The sequence below is a fragment of the Xiphophorus couchianus genome, chromosome 14 (genome assembly GCF_001444195.1).
Source record: "Xiphophorus couchianus chromosome 14, X_couchianus-1.0, whole genome shotgun sequence".
Classification (NCBI taxonomy): domain Eukaryota; kingdom Metazoa; phylum Chordata; class Actinopteri; order Cyprinodontiformes; family Poeciliidae; genus Xiphophorus; species Xiphophorus couchianus.
This window is the reverse complement of record NC_040241.1, coordinates 2,775,897-2,786,595: the sequence shown is the minus strand read 5'-3', so window position 1 is coordinate 2,786,595 and position 10,699 is coordinate 2,775,897. Positions and strand designations below refer to the sequence as shown.

General features: G+C 40.9%; 1 protein-coding gene across 3 annotated transcripts in view; it reads left to right on the top strand.

The window, feature by feature from the left end:
* LOC114157697 (nectin-4-like) overlaps positions 1-10,699 on the top strand; it is a 38,889-nt gene that overhangs the window by 16,760 nt on the left and 11,430 nt on the right. For all 3 annotated transcript variants that reach the window (XM_028038828.1, XM_028038829.1, XM_028038827.1), the window contains exons 2-3: positions 1,680-2,078; positions 10,160-10,354. In XM_028038828.1, coding sequence (XP_027894629.1) covers positions 2,024-2,078; positions 10,160-10,354 — 250 coding nt within the window. In that variant the 5' untranslated portion in view covers positions 1,680-2,023. The remainder of the gene's footprint in view (positions 1-1,679; positions 2,079-10,159; positions 10,355-10,699) is intronic.

The following is a 10,699-nucleotide window of genomic DNA, read 5'->3' as shown; positions in this document are numbered from 1 at the left end:
GTTTAAACTTTAAGTTGTCATAGCAACCCAGATTTAAAAACGCAAGGAAAAGGAAGTGTTATTTGCAGCTTTTTTTTTCCCCCCCAAAAAAAGAAAAACATTTTCTTTCAGTGAGATTTCTGAAGCGCCCAGCGTGTTTTGAACTTTACAGAGGAAGTGTCAGCTTCATCCTAAACCTGAAAAACACCTGGCGACTGCTTTCAAAATAAAAGCCCATTTCAAAATCAAAGCTGAAAATTAGGATCTGAGTGCAGATTTAAGGAGTTGACTTTGTGTTTAACTAACACAAACAACTGTTTTATCAGTTCATTTGTAGTTTTTAATAGTTGATTCATCTAAAAGATACATATTAAATTTACAGTTTGAGAACTAAACTGTTTTAAACTGAGTCATGATAATTATTCCCTTACATTTTACGAGTGCTTAAGATAAATATCTGCAACCCTGCAAATAGTCTCTAATAGACATTTCTTGTACAGAAAGATTTTTCCGATTTACCCCATCCTTAAAAATCAATACATTATACATAGAATACGGCGAAAGCTGCCAAAACATCTCATTTGCAAATCTATTTGTGATATTTACTGTCACTCCGAGTTCAGACGGTACATCACCCAGTGAGTTTTAGTTTTCAGTGTCATATAAATAGAAGTTAACACCTTCAGTTTTAATCGACAGCCTTTATGTGGAACAACTGAGTCAATGACATAACAAAAAATAGCAAATTTAAAAAAATTATGTTGTACAGACAGACTCTCTTGAAATAATTTCTGTCATCTATCAGTGACTACATGCAGAAGTAGAGATGATTTTTCTCACGGTCGCATTCTGTGCTGTTGCATTGCTGTACTTGGTTCCGTTGACTGTTAGAGAAACCGACCTGTAGAGCGCTGAACACTTTTAAACATCTGCATCAGAGGGCATGTGCTTATTGATTTGAAATATATACATATACCTAATGTTCAGGCTGTGAATATAAAAAGAAATCTCACACTCGCAAGGCAGCTGGCGGTTAGTAAGTTGTCACCGGAGCACCAGCCCCCCAAAAAGCAAAATGTGTAACGAAAAGGAACTGGCCCACGCACCAATCCCTGAGGAACTCCACGTTCAGGTCAAAATATTCAGATTGAAGCAACTTTAGGTGATATCTACCCTAATAAGGAAAGTCAGAATTTTATGAAGCTAAACATTAAACATTATTACTGTGGTGAAGAGCAACTCAGAGGCTGCTCTTCACCACAATGACATAAATAGACGTCCGTTGAGTTTGTGGTTTTGTCAACTTAAATATACCAGAGAATATTGCCCTACTTATTCAGAACGTGGACAGGGAGATTACCTTCTTTAGCTTTCAACCATTACGGTGAGAATAAAAACACTTAATGTGGGCAGGTTAGTTTATGCCTTTCTTCTCGGTTACAGGCTATTGTGGCCTTTTACGTTTAGGATTATACCTCTTCAACTTAAAGGGGTCATTGGTTTCCTCCAGAGGGAGGAGGCCCCTCCAGTTTCGGTCTCAGTCTGGCTGTTATGATTCGCGCTCTGTGTCATTGGGACGAGGTTCAAACAGGTTTTCTCGGGCATGATTATTCACCTGCCTCTCCTCTGAGCCGAGCAAGTAAAGACGAGAAAATAACTGTCATGATGCCTTCACTGAACCAGAAAAGCGAGTTTTTCAGTGTGTGTGTGTGAGAAGCAGAGAGAAGGAGGGAGGGAGAGAGAGGCAGAGCGCAAACAGGTGTATCCGATCGGGCAAAGGCAGCACCTTCTTTCACCACACGACCGACCTGATGGCTTAACGTCACTCCTGGACAGAATCCCTACCACACTCTACCCCGAGGACCACGGCTCTTTGGACCAGGACCAGGATCTTCCCAGAGTAGACCATTCTTGAGGATGATCACTCACCGGGAGGCATGACGGCTGCCCACTAATTTCGGATCCTATACGTGGACCGATGAGCTACACAGCTGTGCTGACGGCGTCCCGGCTTGTGCACAGTTAGCAGTAACGCCAAAGGAGGATGACATCTCTGCTCTACAGATTCTCATTGGGTCTCCTTGGGCTCCAGATCTTCGGTAAGATGATTTTTTAATTTTTCTTTTTTACAACACAGGGATGTGACTGAATAATGATAAACTAAGCCTGGATGGTATGAAAGTGCTTTGAAGGCTCCTCATAAAGTCGCAAACGTTTGTGTTGACTACAGAGTCAGGTCATTTTCAGCCGATGTGATATGCAAAGTCTGGATTTCTAGCGTAGAGGTTTGGTTTGATGCCCGTCAGAGCAGGCATTGTGGAAAACACTGGTAGTGATCACTGAGAGATCAGGAAAAACAGGTTGTTGTTGACCAATCTGCCTACCGAAGCTTAGGAACTGCATGAACCCTTCTTCTTTGTATGCGCTAAGCCTTAAAATGCCACAGGTCAAAAGGTCGTTACACCCCCCCCCAGCGGCCCACTCTATTTCTACGGTGTGAAACGTCTTGGCACGCCATGATCTGTCAACAGGCGGTTGTTTGGAAACCTAATGAAGTCAACAACAATCCTTGTGGTGATAGATATGATTGTGACACCTATGGGAAAAAAAGATCTGTCTTCCATCCATGAAGCCAGGACAGGCTGAGGGTTATTCCAGTAATGCAGTGCAGGCAAATTCCACAGTAAGGCCCAGACCTCATCCGGGGTCACAGACATTCAAACCACACACACGCACGCACGCACGCACACACACACACACACACACACACCTTAGTCTCTCAATACACTCACCAGCTCTGATGGTAAACACATGAATCACATCCTTCCCAACTCATTACATTGTCCCACACACAGTGTTAGGACCAACTGTTGCACAAGACTTAATTAAAGCTAATTCGCATCTGGAACCACAAACTTTATTGTGTTTTGTTTGGATAGTGATGTGATAGACCAACAGCAGTTTTCTGCCTCTTGTATCTTAGGTAAACGTTTCAACGTTATGGCTTTAACTGTTCCTTATGTTGCCGCATGTCTGATGAGACTCGTGGGATTCTGTGGGCAGGACTTTTTATGTCCTTCTTAACAATGGTTGTTCTCTTGCCACTTCTTGAAAGGCTAATGATAATCCTGTTAACTCTGAAGATCCTCCAAAGTTATCTTTGATGAAGCAAAGCACTGAAAGCTAACGTCCTCTGTGGTAGAAATCAGCGGTGGGCTCTGCTAGCTAAAGCGTTATTTGCACTAACCGTAAAACATTTACCAATTACATTAGTTTTGCTAACGTTGAAGCATCACACCAACATGGTATTTAGCATAAGTTAAAGTTTTATTTTCAGCCACGTTGATAATTATTGTGTATTAATGGCACAACATGTGTTACAACATTGTAAATCGACCTCAATAAGGTCGATTACGTTTCAGGAAGTGATTGGAACACATCTTTCACTCATGGTTCCAGTTTTATGGTTAGAGAGTGTTGCTAACGTTACTACTGATTTTGCCTAATTGACTGATTGATTGATTTAGTCAGAAAGCACGTATGAGCATAAACATAAACATGTAACTACTAAAAGATTTCTTAACAGTCAATGACAAGAACTTGAATGTCAACATTTATTCAACAGAAAGATAACAAAGCAGAAAAGTGATATGGTGCTTAATTCATTGAGGGGAAGCTAGGTTTGCTAAATGTTTTTTAAAGTTAGCCAAACAGCTAACTTAACCCTAACTGAAAAATTAGCTCAGCTGTTAGCACATTAGCAGATTAGCCAAAGTCTGCCCACCACTGGTGAAAGAAACACTTCCAGGACAGTTGATGAGGATCAACAAGTTTGAGGCCATGAATAAAAATATTTTTGAATCAAAAAGCAGGTATTGTCATCCACTTTACAAACCAACCTGCCAAAGTGTTTTCTGTCATCGTCCCAGCATGCTAGGAGCAGCTTTGTGTATAATAACATCATAATCGTTGGTTCTCCTCAAACCATCCACTCTGCAGGCACTCAGCAGTCGCTAGATCAGTTACATCAGGGCTATGAATGATTAAAATATTGTCCCTAATGGTGTTGCACTGATGTGTCCCTACAGTAGTTCTCTCTATGCCTGCTACTCTGTGTTGATAAAACTGCAGCACTCATTTGATTGGTGTTTTGAGTTTTCAAAAGTCCTTGTTAATAAAAATGAACAAAACCACTAGAGCGAAAACATACCTAAAATATGTCTGTATTTGGATGAGTATCAGCGTTTTAAAAGGATTTTTTTTCACTACTACAACAATCACCTTATTCATATGTCTTGATGATTTGTGCATGTGAATGGAGGACAAACATTCCTACATGAATAATGTCAACTTTTACACCTTTAATAATATAATTAGTGCTTCACCTTGATGACCTCAGAAATGGCCTCTGATTTTGTATATCAGCCTATTTAGCTGCTTCATTAACTTTATTGCTACAGATCTAAAACGTTCTGACGTGTGTTATTGTTTACAAGGCGGATCATCTGTTGGAGGAAGTCGGGCTCCACCCTCTACTTACCTTGCAGCAGACGTCCAGCCCAGTCCCAGCCTTAATTACACTGATCAATGGGATTGGATTCTTGGCTCATTGTAAATATTGCCTCCGTAATATTGCAGCAGCATTTACCTGGATATCAATGTGACATTTCACATGATTTTAATCAACCATATTGTGTTGCCAAAAAACTGTTTTTTTTGGCAACAGTTTTCTGTTGTAAGTTTTTTTTTAGAATGGTGGCTCTGTTGCGTAATTTCTGATTAGTTTTTTTTTTTTTTTTTTTCCAAGACTTTTGTCTTGAAAAAAACCTTTCTTTGGTTAAACCGTTGCTTTTTTTTAATCCCTCTGCTTTTGGATTCTGTGCAGCTGGCAGGATTTTTGCTCTTATTGTTTTACTTTCTGCCATGATGTGCAACAATGCTGACAAGACATTGTTTTTACAGCTAGGAGGAGCTGATTAGCATTTCAAAAAAGCTCAAACTGACACCTGAACTACGACCCCAGAGGAGTTGAGGAGGAGGCTTTATGGATGCAGAGGGAGAAGGAGGAAGTTCAAGCCATCTTATAGCCCCGACTCCAACGTCTCTCTGCCCGGCTTTATAACCTAATGGCCAGACAGACTTAAAAAGTGGCAAAAGCAAATGAGGTGGATTAGCAGTTCTTGCTAACAACTGATGGAGTCATCCAGGACATGTTACTGTGGAATATGTTTTCTCTGATCCAGACATTGGGCTGTTAGCTGACAGTCATGAGACTGTCCCATTAACAGCCTTCAGTCAGAGGCCTCTACAGATTCATTGCGAGACTGACTGCTACTGGAGATTGCTCCTTCCCAAAGCATCATCATGCACAACAACTCTGAAGAAACGAGTTATGACAACATTAATGCTATTTCAGGATAATAACTGAATTGACTGCAGTCAGAAATAAAAAATAATAATAATAGTATGTTTTATTTATGATGCCTTTTTCATTTTACAAAAGATAATAAAATAAAATAAAATAAGATGAGAATAAAATAAACAGCTAAGAAAGTGACGTTTGGAGAGATGAATGGAGAAAATGCTCTTAGCATTGATGCTAATCCTTTTCAAAATCCAAACTATGTGTTTCTGGTGGAAATAATGACCACACCCTACACACAGTTAGCTACCAAGGCTAGCTACTTTACCGCAGCTGTGCCCAGAAACACTCCTACACCAACACCAGGAAAAATGTGGATGTTAGCTTATTGTTGGCGATCGATTAGTGGTGGCTGTCAGGTTGTTTTATAGGACAAAGTTAGGAGCTGCGGGGTTTAAAATGAGCAACACTGCTAGCTACCACTGCTAGCATATCAGGCTACATTACAGAGATTGATATGCTGTGATACAAACAGCAATGTGCTGGGGCTTTACCTGCAGGTAAAACAACAGTCATGAAATAATCTAATCTAGCCAAAAAAAAACCAACAGACTTACTCTGTTGTCTTTCCTCCTGCTTAAAGTTCTCTGCATTGTAGAGAGAACACACTTAGCCACTTCACCCCGCCAAGGTTGAACAAGTTGTATTAGCTTTCTCCTAATTATTACCTGTCAACGTTCAGTCTGAACCTTCACGCTGAGTTGCTCCTAGTACAGCTCTCTTCCTCATGGTCTGGATTGTGGAAAGGAATTTAGCAGTTGTGTTTGCCTCAGGGTTGGCGCCAACGGCCTTCAGCTGCACACTGGCTGTTGAACCAACGTCAGGAACAGATTCTGACCTTCAGCGATGGGTCTGGACTTTCAGGTGGTTTCATGAAGAAGTGTGTGCATTTCTACATTGGAGGAGGGGAAAATGTTGGTGTTGTCATACAGAAGTGAAACTAGAGATAGAAGTAGGTAGTCTACAAATACAAACAGCAAGTTTGTAATTCAGCTCTGATCCACTCACCAGTCTGTCGTGTTGAAATAAATAACATAATTATGAAGGCATGTGTGTTGCTTTTGTCTTTTTGTTTTGCCACGTGCCTTATCAGAGGCACAGAATCAGTGAGCAGGTTGTCAACATCACCTCAGGAATTACAGATGTCACCAAGCAAACAATGAGCTTTGTCTGTATCAGGCGAACGTCTGCAAATCCAGCTCCACTTCTGCAACGTGCCAGGAAAAAAAACAACAACCTGCTGACAGGTGCAAACAGGCAGGTGCACCTTAACTATTAAATTCAGGTTGCAGAGTTCAACATCATAGCTCTGACTCTGTGTGTGTCTGTGTCTGTGTGTGTGTGTTGTGTGTCATCTAATACACAAGGCCATTGTGTGTAAACTTTGCTCAGAGGCCACTGTGACTGTGTTGTCCAGATGCTCTGGTAACCTCACAGAGTTTGCTGTGAAAACTCATCCTGAGCAACTAGTTAAGTGACATATCTTTACTGGTACTCAGCATGCTTGGTAGACATCCTGTTTTCATTCTCCTTTGTTTTTCTTTCCTCAGTGGTTCATTTCACTTGCGAAGCCTGGTGGTGTTTCATCTGTATTGTTGATCTTAGAAACATCACATAAAAAATGGACTAACTGACGTCAGAAACAGAGGAACATAACCCGCTGAGGCAATTGTTTGCATGGGATTTTACTTAAGGGTTAGAGACATTGTTGCTTCATTTAATGAAACTCATTTAATGTTGTATCACCTTCTAACAATAGACAATTTATTATTTTTAGATGCGCATCTGCTAAAGAAGATGTTTCATTTTAAGAAGGCATCATTTATTTCTTTTTATAGATCTGAAAATAAAGAAAATCATAAAACACAGCAAAGCACTGTGTGTAAAACGTCTTTGCTGAAAAGAAGTTAAATGGAGGTGGAGGTTGATCTTTTTCATTAAATAGGGAGGAGAGAGGAAGGCAACACATGTAACAATTGGCTTGAGACCAGGAATCGAACCTAGGACAACTGCATTGAGGACAATAGTCTCTACACATGGTGCGCACTCTACCCACTGAGCCACACAACGCCCAGACAAACTGCATTAAAAAAAAAAAGTAAATAAAAAAATAGTCTACTAGTACTTTTAGTGTCGTTTGGTTGTGGAAATTGAAGGAAATTATTTCAGAAAAACAGAAAACTGCTAATAACTGCAATTAGATTTTATAACTATTTTCACAAAACCTGGTGGTACTTTGTGATGTTTTACTGAAGGTTACTTGAAACCATTGAGGGTCCAAAGAGCCACTGGTGAACTGTTTTATACTTCTGCATAAATGTTCTGTACACGACGAAACAATTGTATGCAGAGAACATCTAGTTCTTAATTGATGGTTGGAAACAGAGCTGGTTACCAACCAACAGTCGACTGAAATGGTCCAACTGCCTCCTAAGCACGTCTAAGATCTGCAGAGTCCTGCTATTGAACCGTCATTTGTCAGAGTCCACTGAAAAATCAGTCCTGAGTTCCGTAATTTTGGAAAATCGGCCAAAACTTATGCTAGAAACTGATCTTATCCACAACCTCGTCCACCTCCACCAAGGTCTGAAAATCAGCCACTTTTACTCTGTCATGACTGAGGACTGACTGAGAGACCCCGCCCACCAGGTCATGTCTGCACATATGAGGTTAACAATAGTCACTCAACTGTTGTCAACTTAGCAAATGTTTAAACAAAAAAGAAAATCTAAATCAACCAAAATTGGAATAGGCCTGATTGACCAGAAAACTGCAATTGGTGTACGTCGAGTCATTTGATTAGGTGTAAGTTCTGTGCCAACATGGAAGCACCGTAATGGAGTGAGCTTCCTCTCAATCCTATGAATCCTATGAGGGATCAAAACGTCCACCAAGAGAATGTCTTTGACCATTTTGGCAATTTTTATGATCATCCAGTGAGATGGAGAACTGCGTCTAAAGGCAAACCTGATGAAGAAGTTGGCTCAAAGTCAAAAGCTTACAATTTCAATTTAAAACAAAAGCAAAACCTGCTTTAATATAACCTGCTACGTTCGAGAGAATAAGGAAGACTTTAAATGAAATGAAAGCATTTTCTTTTTCATTTTTCTAGCAGGCTCTACCAACAGATTCTGATCATTCTTGACACCAAAATCAGGAAGTCCTGAACTCACACATCAACCTTAGTCTATTGGAGGAACTTTGAGATCATCTATGTGATTCTACAAGGCCTTGAAACAGTATTGACAGCCTTTGTTGTATTTGATTGGGATTTCATGGCAGGATATCACTAGCAGTATATACTTGTGAAGAAGAAGGAACTGTGGTTTTGGTAAAGGGTCATGATTCCTAAACTCAGCGCCAAGGTTAAACACAATGTTTGCTGCATGCCTGACCAGAGCTGACCTTTACCTGTCGGGTCAATGGAATAAAAAGCAACAGGCAGCACAAAGTCTTTGGGGAAAATTGAACATTTTGCCATTTGTGCAATTAGAGCTGCAAGCCTATTAAAGTATATCTTCAATTTTGGACATCTAGAGACTGAATTGTCTGCCCATTCTTCTTTGCAAGGTAGCTCAAGATTAGAAGTTAAGTGATGTTTTGCTGCAGATTCACAGTTGAATTTATACTGGCCCATTGATCTACATCAATTTCATTGTACCGCTGGTTGTTTTTAGGTTCATTGTTTAGTGTATTAAGAGTACAAACAGCACTCATCAGACTCCTATTAAGTCTGACGAGTTTCAACCCAACATAAAACTACCACCGCCATATTTCTCCAATGAGGACAGTGTCCTGCAGCTCTTCCAGAGGTACAATGGTCCTCTTGGCTGCTTCTCTGAGTAATACTCTCCTTGTCCTATCTAGTTTATGTGGGCCTTTACAGACCAGCTAGATTTATACTGACCTGTGTATGGGTCCACAGCCAGGCCTATATACATAGCTGGATTTCATCTATCCATGCATCCACCAACTATACCCACTTGCCCTTGAAGGGCCGTAGGGAGGTTGAGGCACCTTGAGGTGGAGTACATTCTGCACAGATTGACAGGATGTACTCCACCTGTCATGCTTTTTTCCCGCTTGTCCTGGGTCAGGCTGCAGGGGCAGGAGCCTAAGTAGGGAGACCCAGACTTCCCTCTCCTCTGCCACTCAGGCCAGTTCCTCTGGGGGAATCCCAAGGTGTCCCAAGGTCAGCCAAGAAGCATAAGACTTCAGCGCGTCCTGGGTCTTCCTCTGGGTCTCCTCTAGGTGGGATATGCCAGGAACACCTCACCATTGAGGCATCCTAGCCAGGTGCCCGAGCCACCTCGACTGGCCCCTCACAACGTGGATAAGCATTCATGCTTAAGGATAATTTGAGACCAATTAACAGTCATGATTTTGGACTGTGGGAAGTCGGCAGATTACCTGGGGAGAACCCACGCATCCATGGAGAAAACATGGAAACTCCATCCAGGAAGATGGAAAGATTCCCTAATTATGAAGAAGCAGATTTTATTTAGGATACTCAGAGTAGAGAGGGCTGGATACAAGCAATGTGCTTCACTTTTCAGTTTTTTATTTGCAAAAACAATGCATCCTTCCACTTCATAATTATGCACTTCTTTGTCTCTCACAAATGATCACACTATGATAGATGGGAGTTTTTATTTGTAACATGACAAAAAACCTGGATACGCTGACGGGGGTCTGTGTCCTCTTGTGTGGCACAACATTGACTATCTTCATCTTTTCCCAATCCTTGTGTTTTTTCAGTGATGGGGGTACAGGGACAGTCTGAGGACGCTCCATCAAAGGTTTCCTTTACGACTTTGGAGGAGAAAGAGACCGTCCTGCCCTGCCCGTACGAGCTGAACGAAGAGAAGGTGGTGCAGGTCACCTGGTATAAGATAAGCTATGATGAGAACAAGGAGCAGATGATTACTGTACACATGACCGATGGCCAGTATGGTAGGTTGAATTGTACTGTGATTATATATGTTGCTTTTCCTCTCTACTTTATCTGCTAACTGACAGTTTCACAGATGACATTGATTTCCTTCCCCTCTCTTCACACTGATATTATTTCTATAGCTTATCTTGCTCTCTTGTTTGCTTGATCAAGCAAACAAGATGGCTCCCAACTGTGACTCCATGTTTAAATAAGGTAGACTAAAAGATTTTTGCTGTTATTGCCTTAAAGTTTTAACTATCAAAATGCTTTAAGTGAAAAGTATCATCAGACCGTTGAGGTCTGTTTTGAACTCACTGGACTTTTTTCAGTCACTTTCTTAAATGTCTGTTAAACTCTCTGAC